This window comes from Haliotis cracherodii, unplaced genomic scaffold, assembly GCF_022045235.1.
Source record: "Haliotis cracherodii isolate W230 unplaced genomic scaffold, xgHalCrac1.p SCAF_5, whole genome shotgun sequence".
In the NCBI taxonomy this organism is placed as follows: Eukaryota; Metazoa; Mollusca; class Gastropoda; order Lepetellida; family Haliotidae; genus Haliotis; species Haliotis cracherodii.
The window spans coordinates 40,228,593-40,256,161 of NW_027266308.1; the positions used below are offsets into that span (position 1 = coordinate 40,228,593).

Below are 27,569 nucleotides of genomic sequence, written 5' to 3' on the forward strand. Positions count from 1 at the left end.
CAGCGAAACGAGGCGCCTTAGACGGCTGGGCCACCCATGCCCCCCCCAGGGTTAGGAAACAAAACACAAATCATTCATTGGTCATTATTTGGAAATATAAATTAGCTACACGATAAATCGCAAAGAACAATGAATAACAAAGCGTGGTTTATTTCACAATAAATCATTGTTCTAACATTTCTGGAGATTTGAATATGCACTCAAAACTTGATGACGTCATATATTGGACAACATTATTGTTGCGACGGAAGTGTTTCGTAAGTTGTACCCCATATCTGTAGCTAGCAGTGGTCGAACGATCGCATGAAAAGTTGGAGAGGTATGACAATCGGTATTAGGAGAAAAGGTACAGATGATCAATGTAAGGATTGTGAGAATAAGTGGCAAATACAAAATTTAACCCACCTGTTAGTAAAACGGAATTTTGTGACATTGCTGAGGTTGGATTCTGTTCAGGGAGTCATCATTATTAAAATTTAGGAAAATATTTTTAAAGCTTGTGCATTTATCAACATCCTGAAAGAGGCTATACATAATGTTGATATGTCATAAGAAATAAACGATTCGTGGTTGTTTGTTGTACAATTAAATACTGCAGGGAGAATAATCCTCTCTCTGCGTTCCTCACAGCTTTTCTCCCTGCAACATTTATTGTATGACAAACAACTCCCACTCATCGTTTATTCTAAAATAATGGGTTGTGGGTCTTAGAGCGCCAACAGACACAAATTCCAGTCCAACCTTTGACAGACAGACTGTTAAATGGGCGGTCCGTAAGTTACAAAACTACAGTATAATTATCATAATGTTGGGATCAATCAGGTGATGGACAAGATATGTTATACATAATATCCTTGGACCACTGCATAACATGCAGAGAAACTGAAACATGCATGGAATCATAAAGAGTGTATCTTTGCATCACCAGAATGCAGTTAACATGAAATTGAAAGGTTCGTGTTTAGGACAAGCCCCATTATGTACATTCAGCAGACGTGGGAATATATGTACAAGATAAACAGTTACAAAAGTCTTCGATGCCATCATTATTAGAACAGGTCGTGAAAATATATCATTTAGGTGTGAACAATATTTCCTACAACAGAATAACTACAGATAACAAATGCAGCACTTGAAATAACTCAGTAAAAGCTCTCCCTAGAGAGATGATGCATTGTCCTTGTGCTTGCTACTTCTTAGACTTTTTGGTCGGTGGCGGTGAACTTTCATCATTCTCCATCTCAATGTCCCGAATTTTGGATTCAAATAATTTACTTAGACCTGCGCCACACTTGTACTCTGGTGTTTTTCTATTGTTGTACTCGATGCAGTTGAAAAATATCTGTCGAACATCAGATATGAGGTCTGCAGGTTTTTTGTAGACAAACTTGTTGATTCTATTTCTTATGGTGGAAAAATCCATGGGTTTATCTATAACATCATAATAGTCTGGAACCTGGAAGAAATAATTAATAAACAATGTAAGAAATGTGTCACAAGCACATCATTGGAAATAGAGCGATTTTGTTAAGATCAGCAATGTTCTGCTGAAATATTGCTGACTGCATTATTAAACAAAGAACACACACACATTGAATAGATTGTCTCCTTTGCCTAAATATGCAAGAAATCCGTGAGCGAAAAATTGAGGAGTTGAGAACAAATATTGCAAAATGTCCTTCAGAATACATTGATGCTCTTAAGGAGTCAAAACAGCAGAAAGCACAGGTAGACCCATCCCACAGTTCTAACATTGTTAAGCTCCTCCTGCATCGGATACTAACATATAACACAGTTAAAAGGATGTGTTCATAGGAAAACCTTCAAAATATTAGTAACCTTATACTTTGAGATTTGATTATAGTTACAGGAGTAGCACCAGTTTCTAATGCTGCCCTCTGGTATAATATTATTTGAAACAGTGTTTGTCCACAGCGTATTACCATTTTCTTGCTGACTGGTTTCAGGAATGGCCACGCGTCATCCATCTTGGCCAGATCATGCACAATGTCTTCCAGATGTTTCATCTGTTGAACTGTACTGTTACCACGGTAACTGCTGACATAGTGTTTAGGAGAACCATCCATATCTGAAAAGTCAAAAGAGTAAGTTATTCACACAAAAGTCCATCCTGACTCTGACACGAGTTGAAGTACACTATCAATAAGACTCCGATACTTCATACTGATTGGGAATCTTAGAAATGAGACTCTAACAATAGATAATCAAATCATGTGGCCAATCTGGCATGTAGTAAAACACAGCGTACCTGCATAAGCATCCTGAGAGAGTCGTGAGGTAGATGTTTTCTTCTGCATCTTAGGCTTTTCTTCAGACACAGGGTGGCTGCGTCGGGGTTTGGTGGGGACAGGGCTGTCCCTGGGGCTGCCTCTACGAGAGCTTGGGCGGCTAGAGTTGGGGGTGCCTCTGCCTGGAGTTGTCTTCTTGCTACTGCTACTGGAATCTTTAGAACAAATCATATCAATTAAACTCTATTTGAGACTAAACGCTTCAATTATAACTCAATTTAGAATCTCCACTGTTGATACTTCCCTAAGAAGAGTGAATGTTGTTTTATGCAAGTCAGTCATCAGCGGTCTGTCAGGAGTTTCATCTGGGCATTGCACCACCCAATCATCATTAGTCAGCTCTTACAACAAGCATAGAGGGATTGAGGACTTTCGCTTCCGCAGACTCCCCACAACAGTTCATGAGTGGTTAAACTCTGAGATGAAGCTTCTTTCAATGTCTTACTATTCACTACTTAAACATGTAATGCATTATTTTGCATGAGAGAAGTGTTGGGAATCCATTACTTTAAAGGAAAGTATCAAAGGCACACAGTCAGACTTGCTCAAGAGAACAAGCACAACAAATATCTATACCACTGCAGTTACTCAATACTGTTGTCACTACACAAAAACAAAATGGATTGAAGATGTCTCTTACTCTTCTTTTTGTGCACAAGCTTTATCTTGCCACCAGGCTTGTCCACCCCCAGACAGACCTGACACAACCACTTGCCCCGGGGGACCTTTTTGAGGGGTGGGTCTGCACAGGTGAGGTGGTATGAGCCAGGGCAGCTGTCACAACACAGCAACATGCCTGGCTTGTTACACTTCACACACAGGTTCTCATTCTCATCCTCTTCCTCTTCTTCCACCTCCTCTTCCTCACTCTCTGCATCAGAGCTGTAAAAGAAGGAACAACATAAGCCTGATTAGTGACTTGTTGGCTATAAAAATATAATACATAGCTTTCAAAAAGGATGGTAGCAATTTATTAAGATGAATATATAGAAGGTATTTTATGTTAAACTGAGAAAAAGCCTTTGCCACTAAGGCATCATCATAACATACAAAAACATCCTAATAGAAACAGTATTTTCATGCCCTAAGACAAAATAGAGAACACAAAAAGGACAAGTATTTGGAACAGAAGTTGACCCTCCAGACACAATTTCTTAAAGGTCATTCACATCCACAGTTTGCATTTCTATCAGTCCAGCAGACAACCATGACTCAGACTACTTACTCTTCTTCTTCTTCCTCCTCCTCATCATCATTTTCTTCCTCCTCAACTTCTTGCTCTTCTTCTTCAAAGGTCTTTCTGCGATCTTTCCTAGGACTGCGCTTCACTTCCTTCGGTTTACAGTTTGGACAGTACCAGTCACCTGTTGGTACTTTCTGAAAGCCCCAAATATATGATAATCGAGTTGTCACAGAAAAATGATGTCACTGGACAATACTTTCTGACAGAATCATGACACTACACTTGTATTTTCTGACAGAAAAAGTGTTAGTAGAAACATACTTCAAGATCAGTAACTTGTAGTTTAGTGTATAGATTTCTTCTGTTATATGATGATCTGATTGGTCCTCACAGGCAAATTGAAATTTATTAACTCCCGTTTTATAGACAAGTATATATCAGTAAAGAGAGTTATAGTGATAATAGTATTCAACAATTATTTTTCAGTCATAGAAAAAGTTGTGTAAGTGGCCTTACCTCTACTGGAGGTTTCAGACAATACATGTGATGGCCTCTATCACAGCCATCACACAGCAGCATCTTCTCCCCATCGCCCTTCCGCCGACAGATGCGACAGCGAGCGTGGAGTGCAGACTTGGACCAGATGATACTCTTGTCCAGTGTGGAGAGGAAAAGAAACACTTGAGACAGGTTGGTCACCGACAACAACGACTCTTCCCATCTTTCATAGGTGGTCTTTTGTTGCCTTACATCATCTTTGTCCTCATCTGCAACACGTTTGGAATTTTTACAATAAATTGTATATTTATATACTTTTCCTATCTAGAGAACGAGTTGTAAGGGATAGACACATGATCAGTGCATCTAGGTCAACCAACGTGCAGTGTGCGTGACCCAGATCTGGGAGGTGACCATGGCGATGTGAGGTATGTACAGGTGAATTAACTTTATTTCAGCCATGTTTCCACTTAGGACCGAAAGAAGAAAGAGAAATGCATAGCGTGAGATAGGACAAGTTTAAAACTTTGTCATATCAAGACTCTACCCTAAAGTAATTGTATTAAAAACCTTTCAACTATTGGTGCTGACTGGTCTAATGTTTCTACATGTGCTATTATAAGATTAAAGTAATGCATTCAAGTGGCATGTCTTTGTCGTTATTTCACAAATAAAAGCCTTATTTCCTAGATTTGAATATTTTAGTCCTTGTTTACTGTTCATTGTTTTGCACTAAAAGTATTTCATTTACTGACTTGCTTCTGAAACTCAAATTTTTGAGAGTTATGAAAATTGACTGCTTCTTACCATCACTGTCAACCTCTGCCTTGTCTTTCCTCTTGGCTCGCTTCTCTGCTGCTTCCTTCTCTGCTTTCAATCGCTTCTTCTTTGCTTCATCACTTTCACCTGTGCATAATTACACAATTAACCATGTTAACAGAGATATACTGAATAGAATGATGTTTCGTTCAATAAGGTAACTGAAAACTTTATGCAGCTTCAGGATATTATAAATCTTTTTATTAAACCATGTAGACCTTCAATGTTCCAAATGTTGATCATCATCCAAATCGCCATTAACATTATATTCAAAATTGGTAACAATAGAATGTCCTTAAGACTTATCAAGATGGAAATAATAGACATCCCCTTTTGAATTTGTCTTCTGTAAAATCACCGAGATGTCATTCTTTTTTTTTATCAAGTTCAAATCAAACATGAACATCATCAGCATGAAATATGTAATGTGAACATTACCTAAAGGTACGCCCAGGTACTTAGGCTCCAGGCCTCTCGCCACCTGCAGTAATGCCCGACTAAGGTCTCGCACCACAGCCTCAGTACAAACCAAGTCTGAGTAGTCATGTGCCCTACACAAATAAAATGGAAACACATGTCATCGTATATAAAAGATAAAAGAAAAATGCCTCAAAAGATTCTACAACAGACATGACATTACACATTGTATACAGTGCCAGATACTGTCCAATAGTTTAAACAACATGTACTTGCCATCAATTTGGCTAGGTCTCCCACCATAAATAGAATAAAATAAATCATGAGGATGAATCATATTTCATCTGTACCATTATCTCTTCTACCATGTCTACCTGTTCTAAAGAAGATTATTTTATTTTGATGTAAACTGATTTGGGATGGAAATTTATTGAGTACCTAAGCTCCATCTAGTCACCACACAGAAACAAAAAATAGGTATGGAATGTTTGTTCCTGATCTCAAAGCAAGAGTCATCTCCCCTTGGTCTGGTGCAATTCGGAAATGGAGTTTGGCTACATATACCTCACCTTATAAGGCTAATAAATAAATAAAAAGGCACCATTTCAGCCCCTGGTTCATACATGTACGAAGTTTACATGAAAAATCTTTCATGGTTTTCTAGCCATGCTCCAGAAACTAAACAAGGACGTACAGACTAGAGGATGACTATATCCCCCTGCATTGTATGCCAGAGGATAAAAAGAAGACCTCTTGATTAATTTTTTCTCTTTATATAAATCTAATTGTTTGAAACATGTGAAAGGCAAGTCCACTTTGGCAATTGTGTATGCAGTGTTTATTTTGATTTAAGATCAGATTTAGTTTTTTCTTAATTATTTCTCGTCTGAGTATCAAATGCATTAACCAGAGATTTTCTAGGTGCCTTCTAGCTCTCAGTCCTAAATGTATCATGGTATAGTATTCATTCACCAGTGTAATGCCAAGACAGTGACCTCACAGCATTCCCCCAATAATTATTGATTGTTACATGAAACTTACTGTGGGTCACTGAGTGCATTCAAAGGTTTGTCATATAATTATTGGGCCCTAGACTCGAAATAAATTGTTAAATCGCTTGCATGTGAATGTATACCTTTTGTCTGATAAAATGCACAATTGATTAACACCAACTAGAAAATGAAAACTTACTCTGTCTTTTGCCTGGCAAACACTGGGTCATCATTCTGGGCAAAATAGCTGCCTTGTTCTATTGCATCTCTCCATGCTGCTCTGTCCTTGATCTGTAAAATGAACCACGGACCGCGTTGACAACAGGTACTAAGTTTGAAAGAATGTTTTCTTCAATTTCATGGCGGAAAAATCCTCAAGATCTGCTTCTACTGATAAAATATGTCACAGAATGCAAGCTTACAGGACATACGCTTCATTTTGATGAAACACTGATACAAAATTTATCATTGAATGTCTAACACCATATATTTAATGTAATCATGTTACAGCCATTCTGCAATACAAATCACACTTTCAGCATGCTCAAACTTGTAAGAAAAGTCCCAAATGTGAATTAGATTATTTTCATGATGTTAAGCCTATGACTCCTAAACAGAAACTTTTCATAAATATTCATGCTGAAATATACATGCAGTGAAACCTGATTAGTCCTGTTAGTCCCAAACCCCATCCAAGGTTCATACAGACAGGGAACACTAAAACTCTTGACCTTTTCAGGACTGTATGAATCTTGCAATCTTCTGGACCATTACGACTGGGAACATCTCTACATAATTTAAGGGACATTGTTAATCAGACAATTATGCTTGTCGTAAGAGGCAACAAACAGGATTGGGTGGACAGGCTCGTGGACTTGGTTGATGAATGTCATTCTATCCCAATCGCTTTAACTGATGCTCATGATGTCAATCACTGGATTGTCTGGTCTGGACTCAATTATATACAGACTGCCGTCATAATATAGCTGGACTATTCCTGATTGTGGCGTTAAACAACAAACAAACAAACAAACATTGTTAATCAGGACATTTGTTAAACCTTACCAGGTGAGTTCACTGGCAACAGAACCATCTGGATTATGTGGTTGTACTGCACATTGTTTTCTGCCTAAATGACAAGTTGGACTTACTTTCATGTATCCTAAACTTCCTGCATAGATCCTGTCTTCAAGGTCTAACAATGTGTCTCTGAGATTAAGTTCTATTGCTTCTTGTGCAGTATCATTTTGCACAGTGCCACGAGCAGCCTTTTTGCCAGAGATCCCTCGAGTAAGAGCCAGAGCCTTGACTCTGGCCTCTTCCATAGCATCAGGAGGCAGGCTCAGGTCTTCCACAGGACACTGGTGTATAGACTTCACCACTGTACTTTTAATCTCAAATAATGATTGCTTTAATTCTCTTTCCCTGAATCCTCTCGAGTTCAAACAATCCAGAAGTTCATTCAGTTGGTCAGAAGTATCTAAAAAGGACCACATGGTTTTCTTCCTGTTTGAGATCTGCTGAGCAGCAAGGCTCTCCAGAGCAGGTGGAGGCTCATCATCAAGCACTGGAGGTTCATCCACCTCCATTTCTCCATCCTTAGAAGCTGTTCGACTTTCACTGTCAGAGTCACTAATCACAATCACCTCCTCATCTTTCTTCAAGGCCTTCACTCTAGGATCTGTAGCTGGCTGGACAACATTCTCAGCTACACTTGTATCCACAGATGTATTCATGGAGTCATTCTCCTTATCACTACTTGTATTCTTTTCGTCTACGGATGTAAGATGAGGTATTGAGGTATGTTTTTCAAGGTAAGTGGAAAAGGGATCTAACACTTCGGGATCAACATTCACTTCATTATCTTCCACAAATAAGCCTGGTAGGGCATGGAACACCCAGTATCTCCTATACATTCGATCTCTGCCTACTGGGTACAAGGCATTCGTCCGTTGCAACTCCAGAATCTTGTTGACCATGTCCTCTTCCTTCTTGGCAAAATCTGCTTTCTTCTTTGCTTCCTCATCTTCTTCTTTCTTCCTCCTTCTTTGTTTCTCTTCTTCTGTGAGATTATCGTCATCTAAGTCTGGGCTAGGTGTATTTCTGTCTTCATCCAACAACAGAAGTTTGTTCTTGAGAGTCTTGGGTTCATTAACATCACCATTGACTGCACCATTGCTGTGGATAAAAAAACAATAAAGGGTTAATGAATCATCATCCCGATAAAAGATTTACTAAAGATTTATTTTTCAGATCCATCATCTTATTTCTGACTTATTAGATATGAAAAGAAAAATACCAAACTCCAAAGAGAATATTCTTGCGGATTGTTGAAGTGACACATCACATAAATATTTAATGTTGACTGTTTACCCAGATTCCTCTGCTTTGAGCTGCTGTTCTCTCTCAAGAATCTTCTGAATCTTTCGCTCTCGTTCTCTCTGCTTCTCTTCTTGACGCTGACGATATCTACAAAACACAAAACATATTTGATATAAAAAGAGTATTATATCAGCAGTCCCAGGATTGTCTGGTCCAGACTTGATTATATATAGACCGCCGTCATATAGCTGGAATATTGCTCAGTGCGGAGTTAAACAACAAACCAACCAACCAACCAAAACTAAGAGTGGTCCAGGATTCCTTAAGGTCTTCTATTGCATTTGAATCTAGAGACCCTTCAAATCTTAAACTTTTAACATTAGGATTATCATAAGGACCTCTTGACTGCCATGCTTAATCAAAATATTTTAGAAAAAGACACTGAAGACAGTACACTTAGTTATGATAGTTTCAAAAATGATCATGGTAATGGCGCAATATGATCAATCATGATGCGATACATAAAAACTTGCTGGGCGACATATTTCATCATCAAAGGGAATGGATAGAAGCCCAACCAACCATATTTAGTAGTTTTTAGATAATTAATATCAACATACTTGGCCTGTGCATCCTCTCTCTCCCTCCTCTGTTCTGCCCACTGCAGCTGTTTCAAGTCATACTTCATCAGACGCAGCTTCTCATAACTCTCCTCTACAATGTCCCGGGCAGCAGCGTAGGACAGAATCTGTTGCACTAGGGTGTTGAGAACACGCAACTTCTCCCCTGCACCATACAAAATCTACTATAACCAACTGAACAGAAACTATGCTCAAACATTAACATCAAGAACAAGAAGGAGTTAAAAATTCATCATTACCCCCGCCCTTTCATTTATACAATCTCATTAAAATCAGAAGGTAGCTACTGCTAAACATGCTAAAAAAAGATCTGAGGTCAACCAGTTATGGGCCTCACGAAACAAGTTGCTGGGGACCTGCTTTAACACAACAGGGCTGTATGTTGTATGATGTATGATGTCCCTACAAAGTTTCATCAAGAAATATTGAATGGTTTATGAGTTATGTATCTGATCATGCTGATAGATAAATATTTATTTCCTTATTTTCAAATACTTTTAGCTATTGCCACAACTTCTGCTCTGTGTTATTTTTAAAACTTCCAGGAGGCGATGCTAACAGGATCCGGACAATCAGTATTCTAAGTCACATCTAGAGGAAACTCACCAGGAATGAGATCAAACAGACTGTGCATGGTTAAAGCCTTGATCAGTGCTGGCTCCTGCATCTTCAACTCAAAGCCAGCATCATCAAGTGAGGTGTATCCTCCTCTCTGTTGGTAGCGGAACCTGGCGTTCTTCATGCTTGCACGGGCTCCAGATGAAGCCAAGTGTATTCGCAGAATCTCTGTCAGAGTGAACTGGTCCAACAACATCTTCTTGAGGGGCATACCTAGACATCGCAACAATGAAAAGATCAAAGATTCAACTCAGGGCAGATAAAGCAAGCAGTCAATAGTGTTAGAAAAAAAAAAGCTGGTCTTGGGGTTCTCATGACTTCCTACTATAGTTTTTTAATCTATGGACCACCGGAATCTGTAATATTTCGCACTAGGGTTATGACAAGGACTCCTGGAATATCAGGATTAGTTACAAACACAGATCTATCATCTGGTTCTCATTTTCTACAATTTCTATTTCCATAATATAATAGTTTTATTTTTACAGTAAAATACAATCTGAAATAACTCTTATTTCCATTACTATACCATTACAGTCCTGCAAAGTCTACTAGCCCAAACCTGTCACTTGACATCATTTTCAGTAGATCTTGGTATCAATGTGTGGACTTTTATTAGCAAAGTTTGCCACACTGAAAGGAATTTAACTAGATTTAGGATTCAGACAAGTGGCTAAAGTCACAGACTGTCAATACAGTAGTTAACATGATTAAGTGCACATGCACAGATAACAGACTCATATCACTTGACTAGGTTTTATACATACAGTACACCGATAAGGTATGTATCTATCTGGAGCACTGCAGTATTATGTGATAATAACTAAGGTTGTTCTACAACTAACAGCATTAGAAATATGCTTGAGTCCAGGAAGTCTAAACCTTAATATGAGGATAACTAAGCACTACTTTTAACAATGGTCAAGAAGAAATAAAGTTTGATCTCACGCTGCTGTCAGCAAAATTCTAGCCATATTATGGTGGCGTCCTTGAGGTTTGCTTGCCATAGTGCATGAATCTAACTTATAATATGGGAAAAAAACCTTGACTATCATACCTTATGTCAAACATTGCATTAACTAGTCTAGGCAAGGATATTGAACGCAATGTTAAACCCCATTTCACCACATGTCTATATCAGTGATAAGGTTGCTAACTAACCATGTGTCATTTGTGGTATCTGTGCAGTCATGGTGGCAGCTAGGATCATCTGATTGGCTGTCATATCCTCCTCCATGGCTTCCTCATTCATTGCTGTTGCAAAAACATCACCATATAAGAACACAAATCAAACTATGGACTGCATACATACACCGTAAACACACAGGAATCAGACCAAAATATATTTAAGATTTCATAGGAGATGGAAGGAACTTTATTGGAAATGGTTTTTCAAACTCATAGGGAGGCAGCGATTACGACAGTAATGTACGGCTAAAATGTTCAATGTTTCAACAATTTAACCACAGAAACTGTTGCTATCATCTTCAACTATGTCAGGGAGGGCCCACTTGCACATAGATCTTACAGGCACATCTACAGATCTGAATGTGTCACAGAAAAAAATGGAAGATTGTGATGCCTGAAGGGAGGATGAAAATAATTTCAAACTCAAGTCAAAGGGAATCAACCACTAGGTCCCCCATATATTTAAATAAATGTACAGTTATCATAATTAGTTTAAGATATTAATGATTTTAAAGACCACATAAAATAACAATTCCTATCACTTTCCAGAATGGCAACATAACATCAAGTCAGTTGTACTGAAAGTATTTCATACTCATTTCCTGGTCTTCCTTATCAAGTTCCTCCACCTCTTCTGCCTCCTCTTCCTGTAGAGTGAAGACAGTCACCAACAGCATCTGGACCAGGTCACACATGGGCCCATCTACATCGTGGTCCAGAAGTGCAGACTCCAGCATTCCTACAACACAACAGCATATGTCACACTACACTCGTGTCATGAGTTAAAAGTTCAGGCTTCATGACTGGCAAATCAGAGAGATCTTATTTCATGTTTAAGAAGGAAACTTTTAGACAGAGGGTACACCGATACACCTAGGAAGTGTTTTCAAAATCCAAAAAAGAAGCATTTCAGATTTCAGATTCACTAAACATTAGCTTGCCAAAACACTGAGGCATATTCTTTCAATGATTCCATATTGGTTTAAGCCATGTCAAATGTTTTGATGTGGTATAGCCAATTCATGTGAAAGGTTTAAAATGTAGAATATTGAGATGCATTGCCATGGTCACAAAAGAGAGAGAGGAGTTTGGTTTAAGATAAGCCACTTACTCACAATGTGATCACAATGCCAAGACATTATCAAAAATGATCATTGTACAGGGATCCCTCGCTACAACGCTACCTTAGGGGTCCAAATAGTTGATGAGTGCTATAGACGATCAGTATTTTAACAAAGTGGAGTCATAGGCGGTAGATGACCAACACAACAGTACATGCTTGGCCTACCTAACACGATCTATGTAGCACGTTGAACGCATATCAGAGTTTCAAAAGAAAAGATTAAAATATAGTTGTTCCATGATTCATAGTGTCAAAAAGAGGGAACAAAAAGAGATTTATCGAGTGTTATGCACAGCTAAAAACATTGTATCCCTTCAGCGAATTCAGGTGAACCACAGATAAATTTGAAAAGTGAGATAAAACATCACTAAACATGATGATTTACCATTTAAATTGTTTTTCCTGCTCTCCAAGGTATTGTTTTATATGCAGAGATTAAGATTACCATGTGTATTTTCTTGTAAATAGCAATCAGCTGTACACGTTATCACCCATTCTACCATTTGATTCAGTTAGAAACAACCCATATTTTTACTTCAAAGAATTTTGATGCAATGGTTGGAAGAAATTGAATCTCAAATTAATATTTCATCAGGAACAATATATTCCAATATCATGTTATTTTAGTTGCAGCTTTTACTATGGATATTAAAATGATTAGAACATAAGCATATCAATTTGGTACAGCTAACTGCTACTGCCAAATATGCTTTACATATGGAACAATGTTTGAACAGTCACTGTAGGGACTTCCTGCAGGACAATTTTGACAACAAAAACGTTAATGTATAAAATTGCCACAAATATGACTTTTTATGAGTCAAAGTATGGCATTTATGATATACATAAAATTATCTGATAACTAAGGTTTGTTTCAAGGCATAAATAGCGGTAATCTGATCGTTGCTGCTGTAAATATTGGGGGCAATCTGACAATCAGTTCACACAGAGAGTGTAATAATTGGATTAATTTGCATACTTCGGGTCGGAATTTCTTGACTGGTATTTCCGGTGTTACATTCTCTCAATGATCAGCTGGTAATATTTTTTTGTGTGGGAAAAGAACATTGTATCAGTGTAAAAGTTGAATTTATTAAAAATGGTAAGTAACTAAGTTTGCGCTATATTGAAGGGCGCAATAGCAAGGGAACCCTTGTTCTAACATTCCTAACATATATATACATCTGAACTGTTTATCCAATCTGAGGACAATTTCAGATCTTCACGCAAAGATCTATTTTATTAGAGTAAAAGGTCTGGTTTTAGTAAGACCTTCACCGCCATTTCTCCAAAGATTGTAAAATCTTAACATACATGTAGTTTCAGTCTGAAAACACTATCTCAGACATTGACCTGCATTAAGACTTAAGATCATGGATTATAAAAGAAACAGTGCAACAGTGACTGGCAATGAATCATGCAACCATCTTTATCAACAGCCTCAAAGCTGACCTTGACCTTTGATTGACAGGCCACCACCATGTCATGTGATAGGATGTTTTATACCTGTAGACATGGTAGAGACAACAATGCCTTAGAAACTGATAATGATATAACCATGATTTACAACAACCTGAACTTTGACCTTAACCTTTGGCTTTTCATGAAGGTGCCAAAAGAATTCCCCAGGGCCATTAGGAAGAATTCCTCGGATTTGTGTTTACTAGGGCTGTTTACGATTCACTCTCGTATTCAGTGAATCGAACCATATCCATTCATGAATTGATTTTGTTATTCGTGGCCACTAGAAACGAATATTTATGAATATGCAATCATGTGCATTTACATACCCTGTACCTAAAAATATCCATAAGAACATATTTGTGCATAGAATTCTTCAAAGACAATTCTCTTACAATATTTAATTTGACAGTTTCTTTGTTTGTTTGTTGTTTAACGCCGCACTCAGCAATATTCCAGCTATATGACGGCGTTCTGTAAATAATTGAGTCTTGACCAGACAATCCAGTGATTGACATCATGAACATCGATCCATGCAATTAGGTTACAATGACATGCATCAACCAAGTCAGAGAGCATTTACCACCCGATCCTGTAAGTCGACTCTTATGAGCATTGTCGCCTTTTACGGCAAGCATGGGTTGCTGAAGACCTATTCAACCCCAGATCTTCAAGGGTCAATTTGACAGTATTGTGGTCATTGGTCATTGTCGCATTTGAGCATATACTAGTTCCTTGATATAAATGTATAATATATTAATAGTTAACAAATCATGTCAAATAATTTATGTTGTAACTGTTTCACTGCGAATATAACAAATAATATTTAAGCTGCTGACTTGTTATTGTATTCTTGGATTAATATTCGTATTCGTTACCCTATATTCATGATATGAATCGTATTCGCCTCATAGTGTATTCGTGGCAGCCCTTGTGTTTACCTAATTTCAATAATCTTTAGGTACTAGTCTTTAGAAAAATCACCAGCAGTGGTCAAATTCCATCTGAACGTTAAAGCAGTCGCGTTTTACTGGGCTGCTAATGATATTGATCAGTATTCAAACATTCAAAGCGCTATGAAAGTACTTACCCCAAGAAAACCCCTTAGGGAAGAATTGCTTAAAATCAAACAGACTCTTGAAAGTATGAATGAACTCCAAAACCATGACTGCATCCCCGAATAATTCCATTGGGACCCTTGTTTGCACTGGTTTGAAGTTTGGCATAACCTGCAATTATATGTGTGCAAAAGATCAGATTGGTTGGTTGGTTTGTTGTTTTACGCCGCACTCAGCAATATTCCAGCTATATGACGGTGGTCTGTAAATAATCAAGTCTGGACCAGACAATCCAGTGATTGATATCACATGCTTCAACCAAGTCAGCGAGCCTGACCACCCGTTTCCGTTAATTGACTCCTACGACAAGCCTAGTTGCCTTTTACGGCAAGCATGGGTTGCTGAAGATCTATTCTACCCCGGATCTTCATGGGTCCAAAAGATCAGACTATTGAAGGCAACAAGAGTAATCACCAGGAATAAATATTCACTATGATTTGTGTGCTTTGACAGAATGATGATGTGACAAGTCAAATGACAAATATGGGTACTGTCAAGCTCGTACTCATAGTAGAGTGATGTAAGTATGTATATACATGTATCTAAAATTACATCTGTTTTAGGCTTGATTTTTTTAATTGAACTAGCAGAATTACAAGAATGAGCAGTACAGTCATGTCAATACTTACTAACATCATTTTTCATTGAATAGCGTGCAAAGCAACAAAAGAATGTCAACTGTCGACCATTCATTTTTTATGTCGACAGTCAGGACATTCAACTAATAATTGACAAGTCAACTAGTCATTTCAACGTGTCATATATAATACTTCAAGTTTTCAGACAAAACTGTGTCATCAACCAATAGTTACTGACCTTCAAGTCATCACACTCCATGTCATCTCTTGGCCTATTCTTTTCCCTCAAAATCTCAATTTCCTTCAACCTTTCTTCTCGCATCTTTTCACGTTCCTGAATAACATATAAAATTAATAAGACCGCTATTATTAAAATTGTTATAAGACATTTTGACATAGAAAATATTCACATTGCAATCTAGAAAGTGTTCTTAGATTGATCAAATTAGTTCAACATTTGAGACACCTTAACATAACTATATATGTCAACTTCCTTTTCAAATCTAGAATTCACCTTTGCTTTCTCTTCCCTTTTTTTCATTCTCTCTTCCTCCATTCGCTTTCTGAGTTCCTCCTTCTTGGCCATCTTCTCAGCCATCTTGTCCTGCTTCATCTTCTCCTTCAACTGGGCCCTCTCCTCCGGTGTTAGGTGCGGCATCTGCTCCCGTGCCAACTGTTCAGGAGTCTTCATCTCTGGGGAAACACCATACAGAATGACTATACACGCTGACATGGACAATCAATTGACAGTACTTGTCAGGGACTAATGACAAAAAATAGTTTTTGAAATTTGACGAAACTATTTGTAATGAAATAGAACCTTTAGATTAAAAGATTATATGTAGCATTTAATTAGCTTATCCAATCTCATGAATACACAGAAGACAAAACAAGTTCAGAAAGTGAGTGGCATATTATTTAATGTCTCAGTTAACAGCATTCCACCTATCACATAGCACCATGTCCTGTGACTTCACAGTCAGAGTGAGTGAGAGAGTGAGTTGGGGGCAACACCACTCTTAACAGTATTCCAGTTATATTGCGGCATGTCAGCTTAATGTGGGAGGAAAGCTCGACGTGATGCAGGTCTCATACATTTACCACTTCGGTGAAACCCACGAGCACGGGCATGGTGCTGACAAACCTAGAAACATAATCGGGGCGAACCGGGATTCGAACCCACAATCAAACCCAATGGACGCAACTCTGCACAGTGAATCGCGGCGCCTTAGACGACTTGGCCACCCTTGCCCCCCAGGCCAGTCAGATGTACACACAGCCACAAAACGAAAAAAGGTAACAATTCAGACACATTTTGGCCAAATCCAACTGCTTTATTCTGGGGCACGGGTTCTAAGCCGCCGAGGTCTACAAGCACAGATATGGAAACTGATTCCACAAGGCTGGTGTCCTTGCTAAATTGTTTCACAATTTATATCTCCAAGTTAATGCCAGGAAGAAAGCCTAAAGTGATGGAGGTGTTAGACGTTTACCACTTTGAAGAAACCCACAAGCATGTGTATGGTGCTGTAATCTAGAAACCGGATTTCGAACCCCCGACCACAGACTTCCTGCACACCTTTTACTTTCACCTGTACTTTTACAATAGACACAAGGAGACAGAATGTGAACCAGAATCCTCCTGGGGTTAAAGAGGTTATCTTACTAATATTATCTCCTATTGTCAAGCTAACCTTTTGGGCTTCTCTTTTCCTTCATCATTCTGTCATCCTTCTTCTTGCGGCCCCTCTTTTTGTTGGGTGGGGTTGTCAGACTAGTGTTGCCTGTGCTGTTGCGATTCTCAGGGCGTTTGGGGGATATCTTCTTCTTCATCTCAGATTTTTCAAAAACTGGTGGAGGCCCTGAGAAAAAGTCTTCAAACTTTGCTGTTTGCAGATTAAGTCTTTTGACAACTTTTTCCTGGAAAGAGCATAAGTTCACTCAATCAGTATTATAAACCAGACACATCAATCAATATGAACCAACAACACTCTCAGTGGAAATTTCACAAAAACAAGGCATGCTACTGAGAGGTTTAACTGTCCTCTTGTGGAGGATCATTCACTGACATTCTGCATGACAGCATAGCTATTATGTTAGCCTGATTTTTCACAATTCTCTGCATAAACACAACCAGGAAACCCAAATATAAAATGCCAAATTCTTACACAATATGTTGAGATTTATTTGGCTAGGTCAGGAGTTGCTGGTACTGCTGCGTGGTTCATACAAACTTTCAGGCACAATCACCATCTTCCCGAGGCAAAGGAGTTAACTGACCATGAAAGTCCAATTGCCAACCTTGCTGAACTTGGCTGGAATTTCGTGGCTCAATTGTAGCGCCACCAGTGGCTATTACGAGATAAGTCCCTTATATATATGTCCAGGGTATTGACCAATCAGATTCTCACATCACATGCATTAGCTTAAAAAACATGGCAGTGCCCAGTCAAGACGATCTGATCGATGATCAAGATCTATTTAGTAATAAAACAGGTTTTTCCTCATGTTGTGCATGAGATCACTTTAGCGGCTTGATTTAAAACATTAAAATATTTTTAAAATATGCAGTCCACTGAAATCTGCACCTTTAAATCCATGTTGTTTACGAACAAGGTGTCTAGTTCTTTACTCAATTTTGATTGGAATATGCACAGACTTGTTAGTCCGGCGAAACTTTAACTCCAGAATTCCAGCCTAGCAAGGGTGGACTTTTATAGTCATTTAATGCCCTTGCCCCGGCAGGAGGCACAATCACAGGCCTTGCTAAGGCTTTCTTAAGGTCAAATAATAAACAAACAAACTACACAAAAATACTTCACCGAATATGTATGGATAATCAAAATTATAGGTCACAACTTTGTACATCAGTTCTCTAACCTCTATTCTTTTCAAGATGAAGCCTACATTTTTCAAGAAAAATATCAGCTTGAAAATCATCTTTGCTACTACATGTCACACACCATATGAAAGGTCAAATCCTACTGTTTATACATATGATAGTTATTTTTATCATCTTATTTAAATAATACATTGTCACAAACCATTTGAAAGGTCTAATCCTACTTTTTATACATATGATAGTTATTGTTATATTATTTAAATAATACATTTACAACATAAACAACTTAAATAAATTGTGGCGATTTTTGGCAGTTTTCATAATATATTTTTGTTATATGTTATTATAAGTGGACAAAAACTGTTAAGTTTCTAACCCTGTGTCAACAGTTATCGCAATAGTGATTTCCAGACCAACAGTCACCCCGAATGGCTTATCACTCAGTAAGAAAAAATACCTGGAAATACCTCTGCTTTTGAAGCTTTGTATGAATAATACGAGCAAATAATCCTTCGATGATTGGTATCTTTCGAAAGCTCTGAACATCCATAATACATTTGTATTACAGCAACCTCACCAGGGGCATTTTCATAGTTGTAACATGGGGTGACTATTGGTCTGGAAATACCTATTGCAATAACTATTGATATTGAAAGAAACTATTGCTATTGCAAGCAGCTACAGCGATAAATATTGATAGTTTTTAGTGTATCATTAAGGATGGATTTTAAAGTTGAATTTAACCTTGGAACTAAGTTTCCTTTGAATGTGATAACCATAACAACAAATAAAAAGTAAAGTTTGAGATATGACCGATTTGTCTTTTCTTTACCCTAATAATTTAAGAAAAAGAAACTTCCACAATATCATGTGTAAATTACTACCACTCATGATGAAAAGAAAAACAAATTTTCACAGCATTGCATGTATTTTTGATATGGTAAATAGAATCGAAACTATCGATATTCCTAACTGAAATCTATACTATTGATAGGAACCTGATTTAACAATCGATTTATTGACTTTAAGTGCTTACCAATAGCAATATATCAATAAATCGATTTATCATGACACCCCTAGTTGCAACATGCATTTTTATAGGATAGAAACTGGTGTAATATAAGCATCGCAATTGGTCAAATTCAAGAACATAACCTAAGATAGCCAATCGAATTGCAACAATGGACATGTCCTTGTGTATCATGATTTTCCAATTTAAACTAATAATTTTATATAATTTATGTTATTCTAAATGATTTAAGCAGGAAGACACGACCTATTTTTTAAAATACTAAGTGATTGATCTAGATTTCTTATGCATATATTTTGGCATTAGACATCATATCCAAGCGGAAAAATTGAGGTGACAAAAGCCAACATGTCATTTGACTTACATTACCAGCATTAGAAATTGGCACTAGTCCTGCAGTCCTTACCAAACTGCCCAATAGTAAAGGTATCCTAAGGACTAGTAGAAATTGGCCCATTTTAAAGGTTTTGCTACATGTTATCATTATAAGGACTAGTGGACAAAAACTGTTAGTTTCTAACCCTGATTACATTTCACAAGAAAAGATGTGAAAAATGAATTAGATGTAAATTGGACAACATTTAGAGACATTTTTGTTGATTACATTTGATACTTTATTTAATTTCTTTAAAGACTCGCATTAAACGTCTTTATTTTGCTTTTTGACATTTTCGATGTGGACTCGTTGTCGAAGCATGTGTGCCTGAATCTTTTTTTCAATAACATTGTGGGAAATAGTTCATATTTTAAATCTGTCAATAAAATATGATGAACTGAAATGAAATACATGTTTTCACACATTGCAGAAAGTGATAGATTTAATCAATGAATGATTTGACTAAAATTATATATTATTTTGACATGGCTACAGTCTGTTGGATGTACCGGCCTGCAGTGTATCGGGACTCATGACGTTTAGGTCAGTGTACTGGCCTGCGGTGTTAAAAGAGTTAATGACTGAGAGGAAGGCAGTTGACTCTAAAATGATGTTCATTGTTGATGAATTTAACCTAAAGTTGTCATGAGATAAATATATGAATATTATCTTCATCTTAAACTCGTAATCCAAGGCCTTTTCAAGTCATGCTGTATTTAAGGCCTTTTCAAGTCATGTTGTATTTAGGGCCATTTCATGCCCACGCAAACCTTCTCCTTGTACAGATTTTAATTAAAACGAACAAATCTTTCTACATATTTACCTCAATTAAGGTAGTAATGATTAGGGTTCACAATAAACATGTTAAACACATCATCTTGATTATGATGTTGGTTTTTCATAAGACATTTAAACATTGAACAGGGTTTCTGATCAATTCATTTCCAGGACATTGACTGACTGCCAATCAAAATTAAGTGAAGAATTTTTTTCAAATATGGTTAAGGTATTTGAAGAATGTCCTATCAAAAGTTGATAAAACCATGAAAATGTCCTAATGCTGTGTCTCCAGTGATATCACTGTCGGTTCTTTTGGCAATGTGTATACCAATATTAGGGACATGCTATTCAACAAGAGTCTTTGGTCTTACCTTAACTCTAAACACACCGGAACTCGAGTCTGCATGATGTTTCAGAAACAGTTTGCTCTTCTCTCTAGTATAAAGAGTCCGTTTCCGACTGTAATTGAGAGAACACAACTTATGACACATCCAAGGAATATGTAAATTGTATCACCTTAAGTAATACAATAGGCATGATTATTAACAAGAAGCTGGTATAATGTGGTATTACACAGTGTTTAATACCAAAGTGCATGCTGATGTACTGCAGGACCTAGTTTCACAAACAAATATTGAAAACTCCCAACACCCCTGGGCTTATTCACTGACACTGCCTGTAGAAATGATAGCTCACTGAGAGAAGGTTATGCACACTTGATGACCCCAGCAACCCTGTTGCTAGGCTGGCGCCATTAAATATGGCATTGTTTCGCAGGTGTATCTTGCAACAAAATTTCACAAATCACGTCGTAGGGTATTTTGACGTGTTTGTAAACTTTGTGGTGCAGGGCCCCATTTCACAAAGATGCTGCAGCGCAATGACTGTCTATGTTAAATTATGGGAGTTACGATAGCTTTGGGGAAGGGACCCCTGAATTCTAAAGGTAGGCCGCTGGTGTTAAATTAACATGTGTCAACTTTTAATGTGTATGAAGTATTATTGTGTGAAACTCAATTGGATTATGCTCTAGATCGAGTAGTTTTCTGCCTATTTACAAGCAGTGAAATTTGTTAAAAAAAATATTAACAGCAAGTAAAAAATAAAATGCTACATGAGCTCCCGGGTGATACCAATTTCATGGAACTCGTGAATAGTTCTGATATCTGACTTGCTTTCACATGGCAGACAACACAACTATTCACTCCTTTCATAAAAATTGGTATTACACAGTAGCTTGTGTAGTATTCTATATGAAGCACACTGGCCATGCTGACATAAACTAAAGTTATGAAATGTCTGTCATGTGTCTACTCAACTCTACTGCAAACATTTATTTGCAAATGCACCTGAAAAAGGGTCCTATAGCATCTATAATTAGGATCATCATTCACACAAAGCACATACAGTATGCCTTCATTTGGCTTTATGGCCTATTCAACACACAAATGCCCCAAATTAAACATATTTTTGTTTCGACTTAAGAAAAACATATCTATAAAAATATACATGTCAATTATTTCCAATTACCGTATTCGACGTAAGAAGCACCCCGCTCTAATAAGCGCCCACGGCGATATTTGCTAATATATTGGCTTGTGAACAATCTCAATTAGCACCCCTTCCGATTGATCAATACTTATTTATTCGCAAATGATACACATTCGTGTGTTATATGCACCCTTAATTATGGGCAATTAAATTTTGAAAGTTATATCTGTCGTACATAAACATTTCAGGCTGTCAGCATAAACCACGAAATTTATCTTTCAACTCTGTTTTTCTTTGCCAAGATAATATTCTAATAAGAGTCCCCTATTTCTAATTTTGATAGCGCCCTGGGTGCTTATTACGTCGAAAACAGTTAAATTAAATTAATTTAACCAAATCAGTTTGGGGGGGGCATCAAAATGAATATAATTTTCTTTTCTTGAGAACAAAAATTTACCATTATTTATAAAATCAAGGAGCTACTTGTGCAGTGATAACCTTGCATATTATCACTCCCTATACAAGATCAAATGATGCATGTTAATAAGCAACTAAAATCACTGCATGAAATTTAGAATTTAATCTTGAATTTGAGAAATTGAACAGCCTTCCCAAGCTCTTATACCATCTATTATTAATAGGATTTCAACCAAAACACCATAAGCCACTGAAAGGCAGCATGAACAAATGTGGTCATAAATAATTTACCTGATCGCTGAAGCTGGTACTGTCATGACATTGGTTTGCTTGAGTTCCTGGACAACATACTCATATTTGTCAGGAAGGGGCCCGAGTCGGGAGCCTGCACCTGAGGGACTGCAAACCAAATAATGTAAACCTGCTTATTCATAATCAACCTTGTTTCAAAACAAACATGGCTAAAAATGATGTATAAATCAAACAAAGAATCCAAACCTGCTAATTTATTTTCAACCTTGTTTTAAAATATTCATGGTTAAACATGATCCTTAATAAGTCTTAAATCAAACAAAGGAGGGAAACCTATATCTTCATTTCTTTTTCAACTTTGTTTCAAAATGTAAAAGGTATGGCTGAAAATGACCTTGAATTAATTGTAGCAGTAGTTCTTAACAATGAAGTGCAGATGTATCCCATCTGGGAGGGAAATACATTTTCGAGCAGGATAATATATCCTTTATACCCCACCACAAAGAAAACAAGCTGTATGTGGAATCCTGAGCATTAAGCCGCATATTGTTTCCGGGTCAATGAAAGTCACATGACACAGCACAAGTTGACCTCAGCTCAACTGAGCAGCTGTTTCTATAAATTTCTAATTTGTTTTAATTCTTTTCCAATGGCAGATTGCAACATGTCGGTAAGATAAATTTGTTGTAGCGTTATCACAATAGATGTGGTTTTATACTTCCGGTTCATGGTATAAAACCTAACGCGGGACGCATAAAACCACATTTACCCCTCTTGATACTGCTACAACATAATATATATGAATGTAACTTGGCACTATTATTATTATTATTATTATCATTATTATTATGTTATACCGCAGGTATCCAGGTACAAATCTGCTCAAATCTGGTTTTATTTCTCCCCCGACCAGTGGATCCGTTTGCATTCCAGTTACCACTTTCAACTCCCTGAGAAGTATACAACCCAAGCTGCTTTCGGCCGCTTGAGGCTTTTAACATCTACCTCACAAATCGGGTACCCATTCCCTGCTGGGTGAACAGAGGCTCATTTGACGAAAGTCACTTGCTCTGTGACACCACACGTTTAGACACTTGTGTCTCGGGTGTTTCCACCAACTAGTGATCTACCATCTAACAAGTGGGTTCTCTTCAGTGCACAGGGTGAACATACTGAACACTAGGGGTAGTGACAACACTGTAAAGACCTGTAAACATTGTGGGTCCTAAGGCTGAATAACAACCCCATCACTAGCTGGATATGATCTCAAATTACTAGCCAAGACAGCCTGTTTAACGTTATCAGTATCTAGAGGGCTGGTCAGTTTTTTGTTTTTTTCATCTTCCCCCATTGCAGTCACCTCATGAAGGCCAAGAAATGTTGTGTGTGTATCATAAAGATGTTGTTATCCAAAGCATTCCTTGTCATACTTCAACATCATGTTTAACAGACTTTACTACGTAGAAAAGACTTAATCAGGTAACTAAAATATAATATATTACCCTCTATGGTCATCATCAGAGTCACTGTCAATGTCTATCACAATGACATCACCATTGCCTTGGCTTTGCTGTAATGGTGACACTACCTTCAAGATACGGCAACTTTTCCTGAAATGAAAACATCAGTGATGCAACTTTTGTTTGTAAAGTCAACACAGCTACTGTGCAGATTTTAATACTCTAGGGCATACTGAATCACAAAAGCTTGACCAAAAATAACTCGTAAAACAGACCATACAAAAGAAAAGGCGAATGCGTTCCCCAAAAGAAAAATTTCACCGCTGTGGGGAATCCCCTTACTGGGATTAAAACGAGTTCCCTGCGTTTGACACACTGCACAAAGTTTAAGGATCATTACAATTGGGCCTACGCCCAGTCTGCCTGCTTCTGCCTCAGATTTTGTAAAACACTTTTTTCTGTCTGCTTATCCATTGATTACTGTGGCCACAACTTTTGTCACTTTAGGAACAACACTGAAGATGCCTTCAGTTATTTCCTCAGGGGATTTATCCCCGATAGGTATTTATTATGTGGAATAGGGCCGAGGGCAGCTGGTGTTTTATTACCCAAACAGTATGTTAGTAATAAAACACTAGTTACTGATTGTTAATTGTTATCCTAATTATTCAGATATCAAGATCAAGGGGCGTTTCACACATTGAACAATGTTGTTTAACGCCGTACTCAGCAATATTCCAGCTATATGACGGTGGTCTGTAAATAATCGAGTCTGGACCAGACAATCCTGTGATTGACATAATGAGCATCAGTCTACACAATTGGGATCGATGACAACCAAGTCAGCGAGCCTGACCACCCGATCCTGTTAGTCGCCTCGCCCGACAAGCATAGTCGCCTTTTACGGCAAGCTTGAGTTGCTGAAGACTTATCCTAACCTGAATCTTTGATATTCTTGTGGGATTAACACAGATAGAACAGTATATATGTATAACAGCTATGAATCACGAGATAGATAAACATGGCAAACGTAACAGGCAATAAAAACGGTTGCATTGCAAGGTAATCCTAACCAATATGTATTGTATAAATTTAGATTGGCTACATTATCCATCAGGACGCAAACATTCAACAATACTTTTAAGCAAGCCATAAGAGATCCAGTATTTCTTAGCTCGTTACCATGGTTGCTACTTATTTTAAGTTTTGTTTATGTATAACTTATTTACCTGACAGTTCCAACCATAACATCTACTATTTCCCCAATGAAATATCTGTCCTTGGCAAAGGAGAAGACATCCTCGTTGAGGTCGATGAGCCTGGTCCTGTATGTGAGACTAGCCAGGATGAGAATGGGCCGCTGGAGGTATTTGGGGAAGGCTGACAGGTTCTTCCTGGCCTTCTCCTCGCTGTCCAGGGCCTCCTGGTAGGTCAGGCCGGACCGGCCGGTGATGCAGCATGACCACACCAAGCTGTTGCATAAGATGATGCGCTCAAAGAACTCCCTGAAACAATAATCACAATATTTGCAATGTTTGAAATAAAGAAAGGTCCTGGGATGTTTGTGGTTCTCTACGGTAGCATTTATACCTAGGGACATCCGAAATCATTAACTTTTAGCATTAAGGCATTTCATGCTTAATTTCTAACACTGCACACTTCTACAAAACAGGGATAAGTGACACGCAGAAGAGATGGAACAAGTGTATAATAACTTCAAGGGGACCATGTTGAAAATATAATGAAATCATTTTTAAATTCCTTGTATTTAAATACATAAAATATTAGAATCAACAGCTTTTATGTTCAACATTGATACCGATAATCCCAACCATGCTTATATATATGCTTACATTAGAATAAAAAAAATATAAAGTGTTTTTTCTTCTATTAAAGGCTGGGATGAGTCCACATTTACTACCCCGGTACCTGACCCCCTATTACCAGACTCTACCCACGTATCCACTGCAGGTCTCAAGAGTTGGGAACAAAATGTCTGATTGGGAATTGTTTTACCACAGCCTGTGCCAAAATTATTAAGATACATGTATCAAATGATCTGATCATGTGTACAATAAAGTTGACAGAAGCTTTATCTTTACTCAAACATATACAAGTCAAATGAATGTGTCCATCGTCAGAAAGAAATGCGAACATTAGCGACTTGTAGTGTATCCACTGAGCTATAGTGAGTTTTTGTCATTAAACAATATATCATGTGACTAACCATGCACCAACCAACCAAGTCAGCGAGCCTGATCCCTGTTTAAATGAAATACTACATCCTGACATCATTTGTGAAAGTTTTCAAGCCCCTGTTATTTTAACAAAAACATATTTTCATTCCCTTAGTGGACGGCATGTATGCCTCATAACAGATCTGTTCGAATAAGGCAATCCATTGTCATTCGTTTTAGGAGACTGATTAGCCGCACATTTGGTCTATCTTTCATTTCCTTGTAAGCAGACTTCAGTGGTAGATATTTATTTCAATATACAATAACATGTCAGACACAGTCACTTCTCAGTTAGTCCGAGACAAGTAAAAAATGCAGACACTAAGTATATTCTCCCTAAATCTAGTTATTTTACATAAGCCGGTAATCTGAAATGAGCTCCAGACTAGTTAGATTTGACCAACCCCTGACAAAGACTACCTCAGCAGTCTGTGCAAAAATCTTTTGAGTTTCTTTGCATCATTTTCAGCAGATTTTAGTGTTTATAATATGGATTATTAGCTGTGCTAAAACTAGACTGAACTGAATTGTACCAGACTTAGGACTAGTGGCTAAAGTCACAGACTGCCTTAGTGTTTTATATGATGTGATACATATATATTATGGTATCTTGATAAACTAGAATATTGCAGTTAGATCTTGTCAACAAGACCAAACCTATATTTAGATCCTAAAACTAACACAAAGACAAGACGACAAATTGTCTAAACCACTCCATTGTTCGTTGTACAAATCAAAACAGCACGGTGTACAACATTTCCTGCATTGCAATGTCATGGAGTCTAAAAAAAGATCCGACATAAATTCGGGAGAATAAAAGGAAGTCATGTTCAGGCCTAGTGACCTGGGGTTTTACCATCACCTATGCCATCCTACATCTGAATCCGTTTCGCCAGTGAAATTAGCTCTAGAGTGATGAAACACAATCGTAGCATATTACGTTATCCCATGAAGAAAATGGCGCTCAGTACATAATAAACGTTCCGAGATAGCATGGTTGAATGTACACGCGATAGCGAAATGTGCCCAGATCGAGTGAACTTGGGTGAATATTGTACACGTGATACCGGCAACAATGATAAACAAACAGAAAGAGGATGGAGAACAATTTGCTTACTCGTAGTCCCTGAATACTTCATTTGTGAGTTTGCAGTGGAAAACCTCTTCATCAGGTCGCAAATTGGGCGGAGGTTTCTGTTTGTGGAATGGTTGCCTTCTGAGGAGCGGCATGTTGAATTTTGGAGGGAAAAACAAAGACTCTTCTGAGTGGTCAGAAGTGAGTCCAAATGTCTCCAATTGTAGCCACAATGACCTTAGAAAGCTCTAAATGGCAGTGGAAACATGAATGAAAAGATTTGAGACCGGCATTTCCTAAAATATTCGAGTACAAAGTGAGCCGCGATCTGCTATGGCGTTC

At 37.7% G+C, this 27,569-nt stretch overlaps 1 protein-coding gene across 1 annotated transcript; it reads right to left on the reverse strand.

Moving 5' to 3' along the window:
- Positions 1-134: 134 nt before the first annotated feature.
- LOC139444375 (bromodomain adjacent to zinc finger domain protein 1A-like) lies at positions 135-27,569 on the reverse strand. The gene is made up of 24 exons (XM_071225342.1): positions 27,270-27,569; positions 25,145-25,420; positions 23,958-24,065; positions 22,495-22,602; positions 20,667-20,754; positions 16,962-17,187; positions 15,782-15,960; positions 15,506-15,601; positions 14,662-14,800; positions 11,583-11,726; positions 10,961-11,053; positions 9,788-10,012; positions 9,161-9,326; positions 8,592-8,687; positions 7,370-8,396; positions 6,418-6,509; positions 5,248-5,360; positions 4,798-4,896; positions 4,009-4,259; positions 3,535-3,686; positions 2,950-3,191; positions 2,270-2,464; positions 1,944-2,089; positions 135-1,456 (listed from the first exon to the last, which is right to left on the reverse strand). Exons 1-24 carry the CDS (start codon positions 27,380-27,382, stop codon positions 1,190-1,192), a joined length of 4,641 nt encoding a protein of 1,546 aa, XP_071081443.1. The 5' UTR covers positions 27,383-27,569; the 3' UTR covers positions 135-1,189.